At 44.4% G+C, this 27,884-nt stretch overlaps 1 protein-coding gene across 1 annotated transcript; it reads left to right on the top strand.

Moving 5' to 3' along the window:
- The first annotated feature begins 14 nt into the window (after positions 1–14).
- Positions 15–27,868, top strand: LOC136711064 (mucin-2-like). Its single transcript, XM_066687036.1, has 28 exons — positions 15–44; positions 2,912–3,066; positions 3,233–3,371; positions 3,581–3,685; positions 3,807–3,998; positions 4,286–4,528; positions 4,721–4,877; positions 7,381–7,491; positions 8,963–9,104; positions 9,977–10,215; positions 10,307–10,328; positions 10,757–11,130; positions 11,564–11,675; positions 11,807–12,110; positions 12,448–13,097; positions 13,406–13,604; positions 13,840–15,281; positions 15,950–16,247; positions 17,723–17,742; positions 18,164–18,561; positions 18,755–19,310; positions 19,469–19,941; positions 20,291–20,306; positions 20,552–20,817; positions 21,002–21,083; positions 21,233–21,479; positions 22,290–22,623; positions 27,861–27,868. Exons 1-28 carry the CDS (start codon positions 15–17, stop codon positions 27,866–27,868), a joined length of 7,314 nt encoding a protein of 2,437 aa, XP_066543133.1.
- The last annotated feature ends 16 nt before the right edge of the window (positions 27,869–27,884 follow it).

Genomic DNA, 27,884 nt, shown 5'->3' with positions numbered 1-27,884 from the left:
TAGCAATTGTGAAGATGGTAAACTTGACTGCAAGCCATCTGACTGTAAGTTATACCTTTTGCTATCGGTTCCATGTAATTGTGTTGCAATCTTTCTTTTAAAAACATATGATGATGACACCGATGCCATTAGTTTTACATAATCCATTTGGAAAACCATGCAGTTGTAGACGATCACAGTGTGTTAATTTATTCGGTTAATGCCTTTATCAAATGCAATTTATGTGCATCGAGAAGCACAAGTGCATTAAAAACTTACAAGGAACTATTTAATGAAAGCATTGCATAGTAAGATGGTGTAAATTATATATATATACACTCACCTAAAGGATTATTAGGAACACCTGTTCAATTTCTCATTAATGCAATTATCTAACCAACCAATCACATGGCAGTTGCTTCAATGCATTTAGGGGTGTGGTCCTGGTCAAGACAATCTCCTGAACTCCAAACTGAATGTTGAATGGGAAAGAAAGGTGATTTAAGCAATTTTGAGCGTGGCATGGTTGTTGGTGCCAGACGGGCCGGTCTGAGTATTTCACAATCTGCTCAGTTACTGGGATTTTCACGCACAACCATTTCTAGGGTTTACAAAGAATGGTGTGAAAAGGGAAAAACATCCAGTATGCGGCAGTCCTGTGGGCGAAAATGCCTTGTTGATGCTAGAGGTCAGAGGAGAATGGGCCGACTGATTCAAGCTGATAGAAGAGCAACTTTGACTGAAATAACCACTCGTTACAACCGAGGTATACAGCAAAGCATTTGTGAAACCACAACACATACAACCTTGAGGCGGATGGGCTACAACAGCAGAAGACCCCACCGGGTACCACTCATCTCCACTACAAATAGGAAAAAGAGGCTACAATTTGCACAAGCTCACCAAAATTGGACAGTTGAAGACTGGAAAAATGTTGCCTGGTCTGATGAGTCTCGATTTCTGTTGAGACATTCAGATGGTAGAGTCAGAATTTGGCATAAACAGAATGAGAACATGGATCCATCATGCCTTGTTACCACTGTGCAGGCTGGTGGTGGTGGTGTAATGGTGTGGGGGATGTTTTCTTGGCATACTTTAGGCCCCTTAGTGCCAATTGGGCATCGTTTAAATGCCACGGCCTACCTGAGCATTGTTTCTGACCATGTCCATCCCTTTATGACCACCATGTACCCATCCTCTGATGGCTACTTCCAGCAGGATAATGCACCATGTCACAGAGGTGGAATCATTTCAAATTGGTTTCTTGAACATGACAATGAGTTCACTGTACTAAACTGGCCCCCACAGTCACCAGATCTCAACCCAATAGAGCATCTTTGGGATGTGGTGGAACGGGAGCTTCGTGCCCTGGATGTGCATCCCACAAATCTCCATCAACTGCAAGATGCTATCCTATCAATATGGGCCAGCATTTCTAAAGAATGCTTTCAGCACCTTGTTGAATCAATGCCACGTAGAATTAAGGCAGTTCTGAAGGCGAAAGGGGGTCAAACACAGTATTAGTATGGTGTTCCTAATAATCCTTTAGGTGAGTGTATATATATATATAACAGCCCTGACCCGTCGAGGCATGGACTCCACTAGACCTCTGAAGGTGCTGTGGTATCTGGCACCAAGACGTTAGCAGGAGATGCGAGGTGGGGCCTCCATGGATCGGACTTGTTTGTCCAGCACATCCCACAGATGCTCGATTGGACTGAGATCTGGGGAATTTGGAGGCCAAGTCAACACCTTGAACTCATGATTCATCAGACCAGGCCACCTTCTTCCATTGCTCCGTGGTCCAGTTCTGATGCTCATGTGCCCATTGTAGGTGCTTTCGGCAATGGACAGGGGTCAGCATGGGCATCCTGACTGGTCTGCGGCTACGCAGCCCCATACGCAACAAACTGCGATGCACTGTGTGTTCTGACACCTTTCTATCAGAACCAGCATGTACTTTTTCAGCAATTTGAGCTACAGTAGCTCGCCTGTTGGATCGGACCACACGGGCCAGCCTTCACTACCCACGTGCATCAGTGAGCCTTGGCCGCCCATGACCCTGTCGCCGGTTCACCGCTTTTCCTTCCTTGGACCACTTTTGATAGGTACTGACCACTGCAGACCGGGAACATCCCACAAGAGCTGCAGTTTTGGAGATGCTCTGACCCAGTCGTCTAGCCATCACAATTTGGCCCTTGTCAAAGTCGCTCAGATCCTTACGCTTGCCCATTTTTCCTGCTTCTAACACATCAACTTTGAGGACAAAATGTTCACTTGCTGCTTAATATATCCCACCCACTGACATGATAACGAGATTATCAGTGTTATTCACTTCACCTGTCAGTGGTCATAATGTTATGGCTGATCGGTGTGGATATATATATATATATATATATATATATATATATATATATATACATATAAATGATGAATATACAAATCAGTGTATGTTAATCAGTATTATATTGAATTTATTTTATTTATATTTTGTATTTTTATATCTGTATTATTTTCAGCATGTCCAGAGGGGAAAGAATATATTCACTGTCCTCAAACAACAAACACAAGCCAACGGACATGTGACAGCTTAAACTTGCCAGTTGTAAGTTCAATGTTAAAATGTTACAACTATTTTGTCATATTTTTGTTTTAGTTTTCCAGCTAATGGAGCTAGCGTTTTAATGATTTGGAAATATACAAATAAACATCTATACACTACAACTGTTATAATCTTCAGATTAGGCCTAGAGACATCCAGCAGGAAACTGCATAACTGATGCGATTAAGTACTAAATTTAGAGTATTGCCACTGAGACGCGTCTTTATTCAGAAACATTGTAACAACAGGACTGTAGTTTTGTTTTTGATATTCCCATCCTGATGTTCAACACACAAATGTATATTTTAATTGGAAACCTGACCTTGACAGAGCACCACAGAGGAGTGTCTGAGCGGCTGTTACTGCCCAGAAGGAACGTATGAAAACCACAACGGAACGTGTGTTGATGAAGAAGATTGCACATGTATGTTTGGTGGTGAAGTGTACTACAAAGGACAGACTGTGAGAACCGACTGCAAGAAGTGGTCAGTATTTGATAAGAACAACTTATGAACAAGTTATGAATACGTTTTGTTTCATGTATAGGTGCACAAAATGCGTAAAACGGTTAATTGTACGTGGAGTATAAACTCACACCACGTGACCGTCTACAAACGTGTAACTACATGACTGTTTTTGATTACATGACAGTACCTGTGAAAACGGTAGTTGGATTTGTACTGGGAAGCCCTGCCCCGGGAAGTGCCAGGTTTATGGAGACGGGCATTACCAGACGTTCGATTTCAACTGGTACACTTATGACGGGGAATGTGAATATACTCTTGTAGAGGTGAGTGCGTCAGGAATCCACATCCAGACAACTGTAATGTGAGGAGTTGAAATAAGGTATGATTTGTCATGAGGAAATAGTTTTTACTATTGTTTGTTTAGTTCATTTTCTTATCTGTCCAGCATCAAGATTTGGTATAGATGACAATGTATGCTTTTTTTAACCCATTTGCAGCATATCCTCCTAATCCCCCATCTCTGCTCTTGCAGGACAGCTGTGGTCGTGGGAATGGGACTTTCCAGATAAAGGCCGAAAGCGTCCCCTGCTGTGACGAGGCGCTGACGTGCTCCCGCGCTATTGTAATTGAGCTCCCGGTATGAAGGCCCGATCTCTCCTCAGTCATTTCCCTCTTTTTAACCGTTTTCTATTTGTCAGACCTAATGTGTTTGTGTGTTTGTTCGTGCGTGTGCTTTTATTTGTGTCCCCCCGCTACAGAATAAGGTTACCCTTACATTGAGTGACATGAAAGTGACCGAAACCTTGCCAGATAGGTATTGTGAAATGGATCCCATGTACTCAGTTCACACCGTGGGCTTGTACATCATAATCACTTTGCCTGACAAGGGAATCACGGTGATGTGGGACAAGCACACAAGAATTACCATTCTGCTGGACACACAGTGGAAAGTAAGTGTATTTTTGTGTTATTGGTTTAAACTCATACTTCAAATTATATGTGCACATTAAAATATGGATTTATTTATAAATGTATTAATTAAAACCTAGTCATTCTCCATAACATAACTTAAAAACAACAATAATAATTAAATTAAATTAAATGTAGTTAATCAGCTGTTGTTTCATTTGCCAAAGGGATAACATTTTAATTGATGACAAAAGATGACTACACCTGTATCATATATACATATATACATATAGATGTACAATCTTATTGATGATGATTTACATTTCAGAATAAAGTTTGTGGCCTCTGTGGAAACTTTGATTCCAACGCGAAGAATGACCTGCAGACCAGAGCAAAGTCATCGGTGACCAATGTGCTGGAGTTTGGGAACAGCTGGAAAACACCTGGCGCGCTCTGCTCAGACACTGTGAACCAGACGTTCCCATGTGAGAAGCACTCATACTGCTCCACATGGGCGGTCAGGAGGTGCCAGATTATTCTGAGCTCAAAATTTGAGCCATGTCATGCAAAGGTAAAATACAAATCCCACCCCCCCAGAGTCCCTTTAAACGTAGCAGGAAATGTAAAACTTGAATATTTTAATTCTGCCAATTTTATTTTATTTGAAAGGAAATGTTTGAATTGCTTCCAGTTTTCATGCCTTTGTAACAACTATTAGAAAATATGAGTTACACTGAGCATACTATGTCTTTGTTCATTCCAGGTCGATCCTCAATCCTATTACGATGTGTGTGTACAGGAGTCGTGTGCTTGTGAATTCGAAGGCAAATTCCTCGGCTTTTGCACGGCGGTGGCGGCATATGCAGAAGCGTGCAGCGAGGTGGATGTTTGTATTGACTGGCGAACCCCCGACTTGTGCCGTATGTATCAGCCATACGAGCTCAACAGCGCAGTACACTATTCCCAATGAAAACTACATGATCGATAGCATTTCATAGTTACAGCATTTCAGATTATTTTTCACCAAAATAGCAGTACAGGTACACCTCACTTTGCACGAGAGGTAGCTTCCAGGACAATTTGGGATAAACAGACTAATAAATACATTAAATTAATTGGGAAATTAAAAAACAGACATGAAATTGCCTTAAATGCTAATATAAAAAAGTCCTGGGCCCCTTGGCAAGGCTTCAGAATCGCTACAATGGATATGGATATGAAAACTGGTCACTTAATGCAAGAATGATACAGAAACTGTGGACAACACCAAGAAGCATGGTAAGATGTGTGTGTGTGGAATAACAAGAAGAGAGAGAAAAATAAATGAATAGGTCGGAGAACAAACCAAAATGTGACATCATTGAAAGAATGGACAAGTTAAAATGGCAATAGGCCAGACACACTGCAAGAAGAACACATTACAGACAGCCAGAGGAAACTATTGCATGGATCACAAGAGATTCAAAAAGACCTAGAAGATAACCACATAGAAATCATTAACATTTGCAGCCGTGACACAGAAAAGTGAAGCTGTAGATCGAAGGAAGTGGAAACATATTGGGGAGGCCTTTATCCAGCAGTGGATCAATATATATACCTATAGCATCATTACCATCAGCCTATATCTAGATATAGACCTGGCACGGGAGACTGGGGTTCAAGTTTCTCCCAAGATGCTACACACACACACACACACATTATAATGTATACAGTGGGGGAAAAAAGTATTTGATCCCCTGCTGATTTTGTACGTTTGCCCATTGACAAAGAAATGATCAGTCTATCATTTTAATGGTAGGTGTATTTTAACAGTGAGAGACAGAGTAAGAACAAAAAAATCCAGAAAAATGAATTTCAAAAAAGTTATAAATTGATTTGCATGTTAATGAGGGAAATAAGTATTTGACCCCTTCGACTTAGTACTTCGTGGCAAAACCCTTGTTGGCAATCACAGAGGTCAGACGTTTCTTGTAGTTGGGCACCAGGTTTGCACACATCTCAGGAGGGATTTTATCCCACTCCTCTTTGCAGATCCTCAACAAGTCATTAAGGTTTCGAGGCTGACGTTTGGCAACTCGCACCTTCAGCTCCTTCCATAGATTTTCTATGGTTCTCACCCAAGGTTTGACGGTACATGGCCCCGTCCATCGTCCCTTTGATGTGGTGCAGTTGTCCTGTCCCCTTAGCAGAAAAACACACCCAAAGCATAATGTTTCCACCTCCATGTTTGACGGTGGGGATGGTGTTCTTGGAGTCATTCCTCCTCCTACAAACATGGCGAGTTGAGTTGATGCCAAATAGCTTAATTTTGGTCTCATCTGACCACAACACTTTCACCTAGTTCTCCTCTGAATCATTCAGATGTTCATTGGCAAACTCCAGACGGGCCTGTACATGTGCTTTCTTGAGCAGGGGGACCTTGCGGGCGCTGCAGGATTTCAGTCCTTCACGGCGTAGTGTGTTACCAATTGTTTTCTTGGTGACTATGGTCCCAGCTGCCTTGAGATCATTAACAAGATCCTCCCGTGTAGTTCTGGGCTGATTCCTCACCGTTCTCATGTTCATTGAAACTCCACGAGGTGAGATCTTGCATGGAGCCCCAGACCGAGGGAGACTGACAGTTATTTTGTGTTTCTTCCATTTGCGAAAAATCGCACCAACTGTTGTCACCTTCTCACTAAGCTGCTTGGCGATGGTCTTGTAGCCCATTCCAGCCTTGTGTAGGTCTACAATCTTGTCCCTGACATCCTTGGACAGCTCTTTGGTCTTGGCCATGGTGGAGAGTTTGGAATCTGATTGTTTGATTCCTTCTGTAGACAGGTGTCTTTTATACAGGTAACGAGCTGTGCTCCTAATCTCAGCTCGTTACCTGTATAAAAGACACCTGGGAGCCAGAAATCTTGCTGATTGATAGGTGATCAAATACTTATTTCCCTCATTAACATGCAAATCAATTTATAACTTTTTTGAATTGCGTTTTTCTGGATTTTTTTTGTTGTTATTCTGTCTTTCACTGTTAGAATATACCTACCGTTAAAATTATAGACTGATCATTTCTTTGTCAGTGGGCAAACGTACAAAATCAGCAGGGGATCATATACTTTTTTCCCTCACTGTATATATATATACATATATATATATATATATATATATATATATATATATATATATATACATATATATATATACACATATATATATATATACATATATATATATACATATATATATATATATACACACACACACACATACACACACAGCTCTGGAAAAAAATTAGACCACTCCAAGTTCAGAAATCAATGTTAAGTGGTCTCTTAATTTTTACCAGATCTGTATATATAAGAAATATTTTGTAAGATGTTGTCATATTTTAAACATAGCATTACTACCATCAAAATCCTTTGTGTTCTTTCCTTGCAGCTGTTTACTGTGATTATTATAATGAGCCAGGAGAGTGCAGCTGGCATTATGAACCCTGTGGGAGTGTCATGACCTGTGGCCGGAACAACAAGTTCTCTGGAAAGCTGGAAGGTGGGTATAAAAAGACAAAGACTGCTTTTCACAAATACGTTTTTTCAACATTTAAATTAATCTACATCAAAATAAATGGTAAAGAAATGTATTTGAAATATGTATATCTGTACTGTATACATCAGTGCTGTATTGGAGACCACCATATCCGAGTCGAGACCAAGACTGGGACTGTCCGAGTCCAAGTCAAGGCTGAGTCCTCAAGATTCCGAGTCCAAGTAGAGACCTTGAGACCCACACAAATGATGATGGCAAAGATGTGCAAGCACTGTGAAACCATGAAAAGATAACATTATTCTTGTGTATGTGATTTTTTACCACCCCCCTCCCCCTCTTTTTAAACAGTATGCATACTGCCCCACTTCTCAGTTAGCATATATTTTTTAGAAACTGTACCTAACAAAATATAGACATGGTCAAAACGTTTTACCCATAAGCACATATGAACCTGTACAAATGAATGTGATTACGTGGATATTACTATGGGACGCTAGTGGTAATGATTTAATGAATCAAAATATTTTATTAATAATTACAATTAATAATTATTTATATATAGTTATTAATAATATGTGCAATGTACTTTGACTTTTCATAGTCAATGATAACTATATTGTTCTTCAGTGTAGCTACTAATTTAACGTTTATAACTGATTTACCAAATATTTAACTAAACTATTTAGTTAAAAAGTGATATAAACTGTAGAAGGGAGAGGGGAGATGGGAAAGTATGGAGCTTGAAGCTAGCTGTGGCTGTTATTCTTTATTTTCTATTTCATAGCTAAGCTGTTTTTCTGAGATGCTGTTTCATAGCACAACAGTGTCTGTCTATATTGTAAAAAGTTACATTCTAACAGAAAGATGAGTAACAGAACAGCAGTTCTCTTGCAACCTAAGTAGCATAAACTTGGAAGCACTGGATGTATTGAGCGTATTATTTAATTAAATGTATTATAATTTTATTTTGTAATAATAACCTGCTTTTCTATTAGTTGTATATATTGTGTTAAATTACAACAGATAGAGAGGATTTGTATTGCTACAGGTAAAGGAACTTAAGTTGCGTGAAATATTGACTGATCTTGTTCTGCGGTCTCAGTCCAGTCTCTACCGAGAGTCCTCAGGAGGCGAGTCCGATACTAAGACCAAGTACAGACAGGGTCGAGTCTGAGATGAGACCGAGACCATTCAAATCTGGACTTTAGACAGATACTGGTCTTGAATACTACAGCTATGGTATACCTACATATATGTGTATATTCACACAAACAAGTAAATGCTCAATGAGATAAATATTTGTACACAGAATTAAAATTATTACAAATAACTTATGTAGGACACATCCAGATATATGTATTCAAACCCTTATTTGAAACTATAATATTCAGTAATATTCAGTCTAAAGAAAACTGAGAAATATATAGTCTTTCAGTTCCAAAATATATACATCTATTTCTCTGTTTATATTTAGGTTGTTATCCACGATGCTCAGCTGAAGAGCCCTATTTTGATGAGAATACCATGAAATGTTCTACCTTGGAGAATTGCAGTTGCTTCTACAATGGGACAGCAATACTACCTGGTACACAAATATATACCTGTGGTATGGAATGGTAAGTTCCTCAATCGCTGTATTAAATTGAACCACTAAACAATACACAAAAAATACAAATTGTTCTATAGCAAGAACTATTCGGTGGATGGATTAATTTAAAATAAGTTTTATGGAATCAGTTTATGTATTAATTCTATACTGTATTTATTTTTCTTACTCCAGAAATCTAAATGTTGTTTGTTTTAAGATGGCCTAACATTTCCAATTTATAATTGCAGCAAATGCACATATGGAGAGTTCAACTGCAAACGTAAGTTAAAAAACTAATTATTTCTAACACACTTCAGTTGTAGGTGGAAAATAATAAACAATATTATAAGTACTCTAAACACTGAAATTTCAATGAAGTCGATAGTTAAGTAAAAAAAAGCATTAAATATCTAGAATGAGCCACATCATGCTGTATTTCTTGATTAAACAGAAAATTTTGCATCCCCTATATCTATCAAACTACCACCAGACACCCACTCAAACATTAATGTATTAAGATATGCGTTAAGTTTGTAAATCTCTAACTAGTTTATTCAACAGATTGTCATGTTTTCAGGCTCCAGATCACATCTCTTAGAGAATATTTTGTGTATGAATTGTTTTATTATGGCACAACCAGTGTCACAAAATGTGGAACTTAATAAACGTCCACAATAGAATTAGATGAATTTCATAGATACTCTTAACATTTTGGATCCACTGCATCTCCAGCAACACCAACTACAACAACACCAGTGACAGGATCCACTACGTCTCCGCCAACGCCAACATCAACAACACCAGTGACAGGATCCACTACATCTGCACCAACGCCAACAACAACAACACCAGTGACAGGATCCACTACATCTCCACCACCAACAACAACAACAACACCAGTGACAGGATCCACTACATCTCCGCCAACGCCAACATCAACAACACCAGTGACAGGATCGACTACATCTCCGTCAATTCCAACATCAACAACACCACTGACAGGATCGACTACATCTCCACCAACAACAACATCAACAACGCCAGTGATAGGATCCACTACTTCTCCGACAACGCCAACATCAACAACACCAGTGACAGGATCCACTACATCTGCACCAACGCCAACATCAACAACACCAGTGACAGGATACACTACATCTCCACCACCAACAACACCACCAGAGACAGGATCCACTACATCTCCGCCAACGCCAACATCAACAACACCAGTGACAGGATCCACTACATCTCCGTCAATTCCAACATCAACAACGCCAGTGACAGGATCCACTACATCTCCACCAACACTAACTACAACACCAGTGACAGGATCGACTACATCTCCACCAACATCAACATCAACAACGCCAGTGACAGGATCGACTACATCAACACCAGTGACAGGATCCACTACATCTCCACCAACGCCAACAACAACAACACCAGTGACAGGATCCACTACATCTCCACCACCAACAACAACACTAGTGACAGGAACCACTACATCTGCACCAATAACAACAACAACAACACCAGTGACAGAATCCACAACTTCTCCACCAACGCCAACATCAACAACACCAGTGACAGGATCCACTACTTCTCCACCAACGCCATCATCAACAACACCAGTGACAGGATCGACTACGTCTCCACCAACGCCAACAACAACAATGCCAGTGACAGGATCGACTACATCAACACCAGTGACAGGATCCACTACGTCTCCGCCAACGCCAACATCAACAACACCAGTGACAGGATCGACTACATCTCCACCAACGCCAACAACAGCAACACCAGTGACAGGATCCACTACTTCTACACCAACGCCAACATCAACAACACCAGTGACAAGATCCACGACTTCTCCACCAACATCAATAACACCAGTGACAGGATCCACTACATCTCCACCAACAACAACACCAGTGACAGGATCCACTACATCTCCACCAACGCCAACTACAACAACACCAGTGACAGGATCAACTACATCAACACCAGTGACAGGATCCACTACATCTCCACCAACGCCAACATCAACAACACCAGTGACAGAATCCACTACATCTCCACCAACACTAACTACAACACCAGTGACAGGATCCACTACATCAACACCAGTGACAGGATCCACTACATATCCACCAACGCCAACATCAACAACACCAGTGACAGGATCCACTACATCTCCACCAACATCAACAACACCACCACCAGTGACAGGATCGACTACATCTCCACCAACATCAACATCAACAACACCAGTGACAGGATCGATTACATCAACACCAGTGACAGGATCGACTACATCTCCACCAACGCCAGCAACAACAACACCACAGACAGGATCCACTACTTCTCCACCACCAACAACAACAACACCAGTGACAGGATCCACTACATCTGCACCAACGCCAACATCAACAACACCAGTGACAGGATCCACTAATTCTCCACCAACGCCATCATCAACAACACCAGTGACAGGATCGACTACATCGCAACCAACGTCAACATCAACAACGCCAGTGACAGGATCAACTACGTCTCCACCAACGCCAACATCAACAACACCAGTGACAGGATCGACTACGTCTCCACCAACGCCAACAACAACACCAGTGACAGGATCCACTACATCTCCACCAACGTCAACATCAACAACACCAGTGACAGGATCCACTACATCAACACCAGTGACAGGATCGACTACATCTCCACCAGCGCCAACATCAACAACGCCAGTGACAGGATCCACTACATCAACACCAGTGACAGGATCCACTACATCTCCGTCAATTCCAACATCAACAACGCCAGTGACAGGATCGACTACATCTCCACCAACGCCAACAACAACAACACCACAGACAGGATCCACTACTTCTCCACCAACGCCAACAACAACAACACCAGTGACAGAATCCACTACTTCTCCACCAACGCCAACATCAACACCACCAGTGACAGGATCAACTACGTCTCCACCAACGCCAACATCAACAACACCAGTGACAGGATCGACTACGTCTCCACCAACGCCAACAACAACACCAGTGACAGGATCCACTACATCTCCACCAACGTCAACATCAACAACACCAGTGACAGGATCCACTACATCAACACCAGTGACAGGATCGACTACATCTCCACCAGCGCCAACATCAACAACGCCAGTGACAGGATCCACTACATCAACACCAGTGACAGGATCCACTACATCTCCGTCAATTCCAACATCAACAACGCCACTGACAGGATCGACTACATCTCCACCAACGCCAACAACAACAACACCACAGACAGGATCCACTACTTCTCCACCAACGCCAACATCAACACCACCAGTGACAGGATCCACTACATCTGCACCAACGCCAACAACAACAACACCAGTGACAGGATCCACTACTTCTCCACCAACGCCAACAACAACAACACCAGTGACAGGATCCACTACATCTCCACCACCAACAACAACAACAACACCAGTGACAGGATCCACTACATCTCCACCACCAACAACAACACCAGTGACAGGAACCACTACATCTGCACCAACGCCAACAACAACAACACCAGTGACAGAATCCACTACTTCTCCACCAACGCCAACATCAACAACACCAGTGACAGGATCCACTACTTCTCCACCAACGCCAACATCAACAACACCAGTGACAGGATCGACTACATCTCAACCAACGTCAACATCAACAACGCCAGTGACAGGATCAACTACGTCTCCACCAACGCCAACAACAACAACACCAGTGACAGGATCGACTACGTCTCCACCAACGCCAACAACAACACCAGTGACAGGATCCACTACATCTCCACCAACGTCAACATCAACAAGGCCAGTGACAGGATCGACTACATCAACACCAGTGACAGGATCCACTACATCTCCACCAACGCCAACAACAACACAACCAGAGACGGGAGCCACTACATCTCCGCCAACGCCAACATCAACAACACCAGTGACAGGATCCACTACATCTCCGTCAATTCCAACATCAACAACGCCAGTGACAGGATCCACTACATCTCCACCAACACCAACTACAACACCAGTGACAGGATCGACTACATCTCCACCAACGTCAACAACGCCAGTGACAGGATCGACTACATCAACACCAGTGACAGGATCGACTACATCTCCACCAACGCCAACAACAACAACACCAGTGACAGGATCCACTACGTCTCCACCAACGCCAACAACAACACCAGTGACAGGATCCACTACATCTCCACCAAGGTCAACATCAACAACACCAGTGACAGGATCCACTACATCAACACCAGTGACAGGATCGACTACATCTCCACCAGCGCCAACATCAACAACGCCAGTGACAGGATCCACTACATCAACACCAGTGGCAGGATCCACTACATCTCCGTCAATTCCAACATCAACAACGCCAGTGACAGGATCGACTACATCTCCACCAACGCCAACAACAACAACACCACAGACAGGATCCACTACTTCTCCACCAACGCCAACAACAACAACACCAGTGACAGAATCCACTACTTCTCCACCAACGCCAACATCAACACCACCAGTGACAGGATCCACTACATCTGCACCAACGCCAACAACAACAACACCAGTGACAGGATCCACTACTTCTCCACCAACGCCAACAACAACAACACCAGTGACAGGATCCACTACATCTCCACCACCAACAACAACAACAACACCAGTGACAGGATCCACTACATCTCCACCACCAACAACAACAACAACACCAGTGACAGGATCCACTACATCTCCACCACCAACAACAACACCAGTGACAGGAACCACTACATCTGCACCAACGCCAACAACAACAACACCAGTGACAGAATCCACTACTTCTCCACCAACGCCAACATCAACAACACCAGTGACAGGATCCACTACTTCTCCACCAACGCCAACATCAACAACACCAGTGACAGGATCAACTACATCTCAACCAACGTCAACATCAACAACGCCAGTGACAGGATCAACTACGTCTCCACCAACGCCAACATCAACAACACCAGTGACAGGATCGACTACGTCTCCACCAACGCCAACAACAACACCAGTGACAGGATCCACTACATCTCCACCAACGCCAACAACGACAACACCAGTGACAGGATCCACTACTTCTCCACCAACGCCAACAACGACAACACCAGTGACAGGATCCACTACATCTCCACCACCAACAACATCAACACCAGTGACAGGATCCACTACATCTCCACCACCAACAACAACACCAGTGACAGGATCCACTACATCTCCACCAACGCCAACAACAACAACACCAGTGACAGGATCCACAACTTCTCCACCAACGCCAACAACAACAACACCAGTGACAGGATCCACTACATCTCCGTCAATTCCAACAACAACAACACCAGTGACAGGATCGACTACATCTCCACCAGCGCCAACATCAACAACACCAGTGACAGGATCCACTACTTCTCCACCAACGCCAACAACAACAACACCAGTGACAGGATCCACTACATCTCCACCACCAACAACAACAACAACACCAGTGACAGGATCCACTACATCTCCACCACCAACAACAACACCAGTGACAGGAACCACTACATCTGCACCAACGCCAACAACAACAACACCAGTGACAGAATCCACTACTTCTCCACCAACGCCAACATCAACAACACCAGTGACAGGATCCACTACTTCTCCACCAACGCCAACATCAACAACACCAGTGACAGGATCGACAACATCTCAACCAACGTCAACATCAACAACGCCAGTGACAGGATCAACTACGTCTCCACCAACGCCAACAACAACAACACCAGTGACAGGATCGACTACGTCTCCACCAACGCCAACAACAACACCAGTGACAGGATCCACTACATCTCCACCAACGTCAACATCAACAAGGCCAGTGACAGGATCGACTACATCAACACCAGTGACAGGATCCACTACATCTCCACCAACGCCAACAACAACACAACCAGAGACGGGAGCCACTACATCTCCGCCAACGCCAACATCAACAACACCAGTGACAGGATCCACTACATCTCCGTCAATTCCAACATCAACAACGCCAGTGACAGGATCCACTACATCTCCACCAACACCAACTACAACACCAGTGACAGGATCGACTACATCTCCACCAACGTCAACAACGCCAGTGACAGGATCGACTACATCAACACCAGTGACAGGATCGACTACATCTCCACCAACGCCAACAACAACAACACCAGTGACAGGATCCACTACGTCTCCACCAACGCCAACAACAACACCAGTGACAGGATCCACTACATCTCCACCAAGGTCAACATCAACAACACCAGTGACAGGATCCACTACATCAACACCAGTGACAGGATCGACTACATCTCCACCAGCGCCAACATCAACAACGCCAGTGACAGGATCCACTACATCAACACCAGTGGCAGGATCCACTACATCTCCGTCAATTCCAACATCAACAACGCCAGTGACAGGATCGACTACATCTCCACCAACGCCAACAACAACAACACCACAGACAGGATCCACTACTTCTCCACCAACGCCAACAACAACAACACCAGTGACAGAATCCACTACTTCTCCACCAACGCCAACATCAACACCACCAGTGACAGGATCCACTACATCTGCACCAACGCCAACAACAACAACACCAGTGACAGGATCCACTACTTCTCCACCAACGCCAACAACAACAACACCAGTGACAGGATCCACTACATCTCCACCACCAACAACAACAACAACACCAGTGACAGGATCCACTACATCTCCACCACCAACAACAACAACAACACCAGTGACAGGATCCACTACATCTCCACCACCAACAACAACACCAGTGACAGGAACCACTACATCTGCACCAACGCCAACAACAACAACACCAGTGACAGAATCCACTACTTCTCCACCAACGCCAACATCAACAACACCAGTGACAGGATCCACTACTTCTCCACCAACGCCAACATCAACAACACCAGTGACAGGATCAACTACATCTCAACCAACGTCAACATCAACAACGCCAGTGACAGGATCAACTACGTCTCCACCAACGCCAACATCAACAACACCAGTGACAGGATCGACTACGTCTCCACCAACGCCAACAACAACACCAGTGACAGGATCCACTACATCTCCACCAACGCCAACAACGACAACACCAGTGACAGGATCCACTACTTCTCCACCAACGCCAACAACGACAACACCAGTGACAGGATCCACTACATCTCCACCACCAACAACATCAACACCAGTGACAGGATCCACTACATCTCCACCACCAACAACAACACCAGTGACAGGATCCACTACATCTCCACCAACGCCAACAACAACAACACCAGTGACAGGATCCACAACTTCTCCACCAACGCCAACAACAACAACACCAGTGACAGGATCCACTACATCTCCGTCAATTCCAACAACAACAACACCAGTGACAGGATCGACTACATCTCCACCAGCGCCAACATCAACAACACCAGTGACAGGATCCACTACATCTCCGTCAATTCCAACATCAACAACGCCAGTGACAGGATCCACTACATCTCCACCAACACCAACAACAACACCAGTGACAGGATCGACTACATCTCCACCAACGCCAACAACAACAACACCAGTGACAGGATCCACAACTTCTCCACCAACGCCAACAACCACAACACCAGTGACAGGATCCACTACATCTCCACCACCAACAACAACAATACCAGTGACAGGATCCACTACATCTCCACCACCAACAACAACACCAGTGACAGGAACCACTACATCTGCACCAACGCCAACAACAACAACACCAGTGACAGAATCCACTACTACTCCACCAACGCAAACATCAACAACACCAGTGACAGGATCCACTACTTCTCCACCAACGCCAACAACAACAACACCAGTGACAGAATCCACTACTTCTCCACCAACGCCAACATCAACAACACAAGTGACAGGATCCACTACATCTGCACCAACGCCAACAACAACAACACCAGTGACAGGATCCACTACATCTCCACCACCAACAACAACAACACCAGTGACAGGATCCACTACATCTCCACCACCAACAACAACACCAGTGACAGGATCCACTACATCAACACCAGTGACAGGATCGACTACATCTCCACAAACGCCAACAAAAACAACACCAGTGACAGAATCGACTACATCTCCACCAACGTCAACATCAACAACACCAGTGACAGGATCCACTACTTCTCCACCAACGCCAACATCAACAACACCAGTGACAGGATCCACTACTTCTCCACCAACATCAACAACACCAGTGACAGGATCCACTACATCTGCACCAACGCCAACAACAACAACACCAGTGACAGGATCCACTACTTCTCCACCAACGCCAACAACGACAACACCAGTGACAGGATCCACTACATCTCCACCAACAACAACAACAACACCAGTGACAGGATCCACTACATCTCCACCACCAACAACAACACCAGTGACAGGATCGACTACATCTCCACCAACGCCAACAACAACACCAGTGACAGGATCCACTACATCTCCACCAGCGCCAACATCAACAACACCAGTGACAGGATCCACTACATCTCCACCAACACCAACTACAACAACGCCAGTGACAGGATCCACTACATCTCCACCAACACCAACTACAACACCAGTGACAGGATCGACTACATCTCCACCAACGCCAACAACAACAACACCAGTGACAGGATCCACTACTTCTCCACCAACGCCAACAACAACAACACCAGTGACAGGATCCACTACATCTCCACCACCACCAACAACAACAACAGTGACAGGATCCACTACATCTCCACCAACACCAACTACAACACCAGTGACAGGATCGACTACATCTCCACCAACGCCAACAACAACAACACCAGTGACAGGATCCACTACTTCTCCACCAACGCCAACAACAACAACACCAGTGACAGGATCCACTACATCTCCACCACCAACAACAACAACAACAGTGACAGGATCCACTACATCTCCACCACCAACAACAACACCAGTGACAGGAACCACTACATCTGCACCAACGCCAACATCAACAACACCAGTGACAGGATCCACTACTTCTCCACAAACGCCAACAACAACAACACCAGTGACAGAATCCACTACTTCTCCACCAACGCCAACATCAACAACACAAGTGACAGGATCGACTACATCAACACCAGTGACAGGATCGACTACATCTCCACCAACGCCAACAACAACAACACCAGTGACAGGATCCACTACATCTCCACCACCAACAACAACACCAGTGACAGGAACCACTACATCTGCACCAACGCCAACAACAACAACACCAGTGACAGGATCCACTACTTCTCCACCAACGCCAGCAACAACAACACCAGTGACAGGATCCACTACTTTTCCACCAACGCCAACAACAACAACACCAGTGACAGGATCCACTACATCTCCACCAACGCCAACAACAACAACACCAGTGACAGAATCCACTACTTCTCCACCAACGCCAACATCAACAACACCAGTGACAGGATCCACTACTTCTCCACCAACGCCATCATCAACAACACCAGTGACAGGATCCACTACATCTCCACCAACGCCAACAACAACAACACCAGTGACAGGATCCACTACTTCTCCACCAACGCCATCATCAGCAACACCAGTGACAGGATCCACTACGTCTCCACCAACGCCAACAACACCAGTGACAGGATCCACTACATCTCAACCAACGTCAACATCAACAACGCCAGTGACAGGATCCACTACGTCTCCACCAACGCCAACATCAACAACACCAGTGACAGGATCCACTACATCTCCACCAACGTCAACAACAATAACACCAGTGACAGGATCGACTACATCTCCACCAACGCCAACAACAACAAGACCAGTGACAGGATCGACTACATCAACACCAGTGACAGGATCGACTACATCTCCACCAACGTCAACATCAACAACACCAGTGACAGAATCCACTACATCTCCACCAACGCCAACAACAATAACACCAGTGACAGGATCGACTACATCTCCACCAACGCCAACAACAACAAGACCAGAGACAGGATCGACTACATCAACACCAGTGACAGGATCGACTACATCTCCACCAACGTCAACATCAACAACACCAGTGACAGGATCGACTACATCTCCACCAACCCCAACAACAACAACACCAGTGACAGGATCCACTACTTCTCCACCAACCCCAACAACAACAACACCAGTGACAGTATCCACTACTTCTCCACCAACATCAACAACACCAGTGACAGGATCCACTACATCTCCACCAACAACAACACCAATGACAGGATCCACTACATCTCCACCAACGCCAACTACAACACCACCAGTGACAGGATCCACGACATCTCCACCAACGCCAACATCAACAACACCAGTGACAGGATCCACTACATCTCCACCAACGCCAACTACAACAACACCAGTGACAGGATCAACTACATCAACACCAGTGACAGGATCCACTACTTCTCCATCAGCACCAACAACAACAACACCAGTGACAGGATCCACGACATCTCCACCAACGCCAACATCAACAACACCAGTGACAGGATCCACTACATCTCCACCTGCACTAACTACAACACCAGTGACAGGATCCACTACATCTCCACCAAGGCCAACATCAACAACGCCAGTGACAGGATCGACATCATCAACACCAGTGACAGGATCCACTACTTCTCCACCAACGCCAACATCAACAACACCAGTGACAGGATCCACTACATCTCCACCAACCCCAACAACAACAACACCAGTGACTGGATCCACTACATCTCCACCAACGACAACTACAACAACACCAGTGACAGGATCCACTACTTCTCCATCAGCACCAACAACAACAACACCAGTGACAGGATCCACTACTTCTCCACCAACGCCATTATCAACAACACCAGTGACAGGATCCACTACATCTCCACCAACGCCAACACCAGTGACAGGATCCACAACATCTCCACCACCAACAACAACGCCAGTGACAGGATCGACTACATCAACACCAGTGACAGGATCTACTACATCTCCACCAACGCCAACATCAACAACACCAGTGACAGGATCAACTACGTCTCCACCAACACCAACAACACCACTGACAGGATCCACTACATCTCCACCAACGCCAACAACACCACTGACAGGATCCACTACATCTCCACCAACGCCAACATCAACAACACCAGTGAGAGGATCGACTACATCTCCACCAACCCCAACAACAACAACACCAGTGACAGGATCCACTACTTCTCCACCAACATCAACAACACCAGTGACAGGATCCACTACATCTCCACCAACAACAACACCAGTGACAGGATCCACTACATCTCCACCAACGACAACTACAACAACACCAGTGACAGGATCCACTACTTCTCCATCAGCACCACCAACAACAACACCAGTGACAGGATCCACTACATCTCCACCAACGCCAACATCAACAACACCAGTGACAGGATCCACTACATCTCCACCAACGCCAACAACAACAAGACCAGTGACAGGATCGTCTACATCAACACCAGTGACAGGATCGACTACATCTCCACCAACGTCAACATCAACAACACCAGTGACAGGATCGACTACATCTCCACCAACCCCAACAACAACAACACCAGTGACAGGATCCACTACTTCTCCACCAACGCCAACATCAACAACACCAGTGACAGGATCCACTACTTCTCCACCAACATCAACAACACCAGTGACAGGATCCACTACATCTCCACCAACAACAACACCAATGACAGGATCCACTACATCTCCACCAACGCCAACATCAACACCAACTACATCAACACCAGTGACAGGATCCACTACATCTCCACCAACGCCAACATCAACAACACCAGTGAGAGGATCGACTACATCTCCACCAACCCCAACAACAACAACACCAGTGACAGGATCCACTACTTCTCCACCAACATCAACAACACCAGTGACAGGATCCACTACATCTCCACCAACAACAACACCAGTGACAGGATCCACTACATCTCCACCAACGACAACTACAACAACACCAGTGACAGGATCCACTACTTCTCCATCAGCACCACCAACAACAACACCAGTGACAGGATCCACTACATCTCCACCAACGCCAACATCAACAACACCAGTGACAGGATCCACTACATCTCCACCAACGCCAACAACAACAAGACCAGTGACAGGATCGTCTACATCAACACCAGTGACAGGATCGACTACATCTCCACCAACGTCAACATCAACAACACCAGTGACAGGATCGACTACATCTCCACCAACCCCAACAACAACAACACCAGTGACAGGATCCACTACTTCTCCACCAACGCCAACATCAACAACACCAGTGACAGGATCCACTACTTCTCCACCAACATCAACAACACCAGTGACAGGATCCACTACATCTCCACCAACAACAACACCAATGACAGGATCCACTACATCTCCACCAACGCCAACATCAACACCAACTACATCAACACCAGTGACAGGATCCACTACTTCTCCATCAGCACCAACAACAACACCAGTGACAGGATCCACGACATCTCCACCAACGCCAACATCAACAACACCAGTGACAGGATCCACTACATCTCCACCAACACTAACTACAACACCAGTGACAGGATCCACTACATCTCCACCAAGGCCAACATCAACAACGCCAGTGACAGGATCGACAACATCAACACCAGTGACAGGATCCACTACTTCTCCACCAACGCCAACATCAACAACACCAGTGACAGGATCCACTACATCTCCACCAACCCCAACAACAACAACACCAGTGACTGGATCAACTACATCTCCACCAACGACAACTACAACAACACCAGTGACAGGATCCACTACATCAACACCAGTGACAGGATCCACTACTTCTCCACCAACGCCAACAACAACAACACCAGTGACAAGATCCACTACATCTCCACCAACGCCAACATCAACAACACCAGTGACAGGATCCACTACATCTCCACCAACACTAACTACAACACCAGTGACAGGATCCACTACATCTCCACCAAGGCCAACATCAACAACGCCAGTGACAGGATCGACAACATCAACACCAGTGACAGGATCCACTACTTCTCCACCAACGCCAACATCAACAACACCAGTGACAGGATCCACTACTTCTCCACCAACGCCAACATCAACAACACCAGTGACAGGATCCACTACATCACCACCAACCCCAACAACAACAACACCAGTGACTGGATCCACTACTTCTCCACCAACGCCATCATCAACAACACCAGTGACAGGATCGACTACATCTCCACCAACCCCAACAACAACACAACCAGTGACTGGATCCACTACATCTCCACCAACGACAACTACAACAACACCAGTGACAGGATCCACTACTTCTCCATCAGCACCAACAACAACAACACCAGTGACAGGATCCACTACATCTCCACCAACGCCAACATCAACAACACCAGTGACAGGATCCACTACGTCTCCACCAACGCCAACAACACCAGTGACAGGATCCACTTCATCTCCACCAACAACAACACCACTGACAGGATCCACTACATCTCCACCAACGCCAACATCAACAACACCAGTGACAGGATCGACAACATCTCCACCAACGCCAACAACAACAACAACACCAGTGACAGGATCCACTACTTCTCCACCAACGCCATCATCAACAACACCAGTGACAGGATCGACTACATCTCCACCAACCCCAACAACAACAACAACAACACCAGTGACAGGATCCACTACTTCTCCACCAACATCAACAACACCAGTGACAGGATCCACTACATCTCCACCAACAACAACACCAGTGACAGGATCCACTACATCTCCACCAACGACAACACCAGTGACAGGATCCACTACATCTCCACCAACGACAACTACAACAACACCAGTGACAGGATCCACTACTTCTCCATCAGCACCAACAACAACAACACCATTGACAGGATCCACTACATCTCCACCAACGCCAACATCAACAACACCAGTGACAGGATCCACTACATCTCCACCAACGCCAACTACAACACCACTGACAGGATCCACTACTTCTCCACCAACGCCAACTACAACAACACCAGTGACAGGATCGACTACATCTCCACCAACGCCAACAACAACAACACCAGTGACAGGATCCACTACATCTCCACCAACGCCAACATCGACAACACCAGTGACAGGATCCACTACATCTCCGCCAACGCCAACATCAACAACACCAGTGACAGGATCCACCTCATCTCCACCAACGCCAACAACAACACCAGTGACAGGAACCACTACATCTGCACCAACGCCAACAACAACAAGACCAGTGACAGGATCCACTACATCTCCACCAACCCCAACAACAACAACAACAACAACACCTGTGACAGGATCCACTACTTCTCCACCAACATCAACAACACCAGTGACAGGATCCACTACATCTCCACCAACAACAACACCAGTGACAGGATCCACTACATCTCCACCAACGACAACTACAACAACACCAGTGACAGGATCCACTACTTCTCCATCAGCACCAACAACAACAACACCAGTGACAGGATCCACTACATCTCCGCCAACGCCAACATCAACAACACCAGTGACAGGATCCACTACGTCTCCACCAACGCCAACAACACCAGTGACAGGATCCACTTCATCTCCACCAACAACAACACCACTGACAGGATCCACTACATCTCCACCAACGCCAACATCAACAACACCAGTGACAGGATCGACAACATCTCCACCAACGCCAACAACAACAACAACACCAGTGACAGGATCCACTACTTCTCCACCAACGCCATCATCAACAACACCAGTGACAGGATCGACTACATCTCCACCAACCCCAACAACAACAACAACAACACCAGTGACAGGATCCACTACTTCTCCACCAACATCAACAACACCAGTGACAGGATCCACTACATCTCCACCAACAACAACACCAGTGACAGGATCCACTACATCTCCACCAACGACAACACCAGTGACAGGATCCACTACATCTCCACCAACGACAACTACAACAACACCAGTGACAGGATCCACTACTTCTCCATCAGCACCAACAACAACAACACCATTGACAGGATCCACTACATCTCCACCAACGCCAACATCAACAACACCAGTGACAGGATCCACTACATCTCCACCAACGCCAACTACAACACCACTGACAGGATCCACTACTTCTCCACCAACGCCAACTACAACAACACCAGTGACAGGATCGACTACATCTCCACCAACGCCAACAACAACAACACCAGTGACAGGATCCACTACATCTCCACCAACGCCAACATCGACAACACCAGTGACAGGATCCACTACATCTCCGCCAACGCCAACATCAACAACACCAGTGACAGGATCCACCTCATCTCCACCAACGCCAACAACAACACCAGTGACAGGAACCACTACATCTGCACCAACGCCAACAACAACAAGACCAGTGACAGGATCCACTACATCTCCACCAACCCCAACAACAACAACAACAACAACACCTGTGACAGGATCCACTACTTCTCCACCAACATCAACAACACCAGTGACAGGATCCACTACATCTCCACCAACAACAACACCAGTGACAGGATCCACTACATCTCCACCAACGACAACTACAACAACACCAGTGACAGGATCCACTACTTCTCCATCAGCACCAACAACAACAACACCAGTGACAGGATCCACTACATCTCCGCCAACGCCAACATCAACAACACCAGTGACAGGATCCACCTCATCTCCACCAACGCCAACAACAACAAGACCAGTGACAGGATCCACTACATCTCCACCAACGCCAACATCAACAACACCAGTGACAGGATCCACTACATCTCCACCAACGCCAACTACAACACCACTGACAGGATCCACTACTTCTCCACCAATGCCATCTACAACAACACCAGTGACAGGATCCACTACATCTCCACCAACGCCAACATCGACAACACCAGTGACAGGATCCACTACATCTCCGCCAACGCCAACATCAACAACACCAGTGACAGGATCCACCTCATCTCCACCAACGCCAACAACAACAAGACCAGTGACAGGATCGACTACATCAACACCAGTGACAGGATCCACTACATCTCCACCAATGCCAACAACAACACCAGTGACAGAATCCACCTCATCATCTAGAAGAACTACAGGTATATATGTTAATTATGTATTCATTGCTTTGTTTTCTGCTGATTTGTAATTCTTCTTCACAATCCCTTTTTCAATTTTCCGATATTTGAAACACTCTGAAAACTGAAGGTGCGTGGTGTCAGTTGTGTCTCAGTGCTCCTTGCAGACACATGTGCATCAGGTGCTCTCCAATATTGTTTGCTTTTTTGGTTATAGTTTAATATTTTATTGATTGTATATGTTAAGTTTTATGGAATATTCACTGCAAGAAATAGAAATGTGTTTGCATTCTGGGTTCTGCCATAGACTGTACTGCAGTGTTATTGTAATATACAGTACGTATAATGTACTACCTTTCTGAAATCCGAAAAATTCTGAATTCCGAAACGCATCTGACCCCAAGGGTTTTGGATAAGGGATTGTAGACCTGTATAATATCATGTTTTACACTGAGTTACATTGGGTGGCTTATAAAGCTATTTGGTGCAATGAGGTCCATTACTGACCCAATGAGGACCAGAGAAATGTCCTATCCCTATCAAATTAATCAAGTTTAATTTCCTTTGATGCATTTAAACAATCATGTTTGCATCTTGGTCACACTGAGAAGATCTATGTTTACTGTTACATTTTTTAATGTTTCTTGGGGTCTCACTCATGCATGTACCAAATTGAATTGATCCACAGTTGTTTGAGTATTTTTAATGTTAATTGCAATTTATATAATGAACAATCACCATTATTTTCAAGATCTCTTACAAGTCATGGATAAGCTGTTCAGTCGGGTTTTAGGCCAGAATACTTACCTGCCATTTAGAATTGCGTTGTTGTGAAAGAAAGTTTACATATTTGTAGAAAATTGTATGATTTGTATTTCCTAACAATATTTTTATTTTTCTATACAGCATTCACAGTCCAAACAGGTATTTGTTAATGTTTTGAATGAACTCAATTCCATCTATCTTTCTATCTGTATTTTTGGGTACTGTTTGTGGTCACATTAAATTGCTTCTAGTAGCTGATGCAAGCTCATAGGTCTGCCCTTTATAGAGCGCCTTCTCACTTTTGCTATGGATTCAGGGTTACAATGTGGTGGGTTGCCTGCCTTGAGAGTGATGTCATATAGATTCCTCACATATAGTACTAGAAAGCTAGTGCATGAAGATTCTTCAGACATCAGATATGTTGTTATTCTTAAAGATTAAAGCTGACCTCCGGAATGCAGTAAAGCGAGCAAAACTACACAATAACCATAATATTAATAAGAAAACAGTGAATATCGATTGTTATTTTTTCTATTAAATACCGCTCAGTAGAATTTTAAATATACCACTCACAATCTATTTGTAGTTTAGTAATATTTTTGCTGTCAATACTGAACATGATTTGTTTTTAATGTATAGGTTCTACAACTACTTCTACAGGTATTTATTTATGACTTTAAATATTAATTTATACAATTTCAACCAAATGAATGTATCTATAAAATATCTGCTGAATTCCACTTTTGTTGTGAATACAGTACCAGGAGTCGGAATCCAATGAAAGATTTTCAGACATTTTAATGACTGATTATGCCAGTGAGTGCCAGCTTCATTGAGCTATATATATATATAATATATTTTTTACACAAAACAAATGCAGTAAATAGGTTAAATGTTTGTTTTCCTTTAATGTTGTTTCTCATAAAAACATTCAGGATTTTTTGGGCAAATCAGAAATAAGTTTGCTTATATGGCAAAAAGTATGTTATGATACAATTATTATTAATAATACTTATTATAATATGGTACCAAATCTCTTTTATTTAGCTCCCACGACTCATCCGCTCATAATTCGTAAGTAATACTATTGTACCTGTTTTCTTAGTTTCACAATTACTAATTAATTAATTAAATCTGCAAACTGTAAGCACTCAATTTGAAAAGTGCATTTCAACAGATTACAATACTTGTGAAACTGATTGTATCTCAAAGTGTTGGAAAACACTATATCAAAATATGAGTCTTGTTGTCAGAGCTGGGACACTTGCTGTGCAAATCTATTCAATGGAAGCATTGCATGATTTAAGCTGAGCATTCTGCTGTACAGGTTAATTTTAATTCTCTTATATTAAAATATATTTTGCAGCCTGCAAAGGACCCCTTGGTGAACCAAAGAAGGTGAGATCACTATTCTTAGGTTAAAAGATGGGAGAGTATTTAGTATGTGCTCAAGTTACACACATTTATACATAAAAGACATTCATATGGGAAAGTACAGGTACATTTCAGTACTCAACTGCATATACACTTGGTTCATTCAAAGTGATTTCAAAATATTTGTGTAGACCCTGTTGTGTCCCTGCTACTGTGCAATCTTTTTCGGATCTTTAATTAACCTCAGGGTCTTCATGTCTTTTAGGCTGGTGAGACTTGGGAATCCAAT

This window comes from Amia ocellicauda, chromosome 15 (assembly GCF_036373705.1).
Source record: "Amia ocellicauda isolate fAmiCal2 chromosome 15, fAmiCal2.hap1, whole genome shotgun sequence".
NCBI classification, from domain to species: Eukaryota; Metazoa; Chordata; class Actinopteri; order Amiiformes; family Amiidae; genus Amia; species Amia ocellicauda.
Note: the sequence above shows the minus strand (reverse complement) of the source record. Positions and strands in the feature narration are given on the sequence as shown.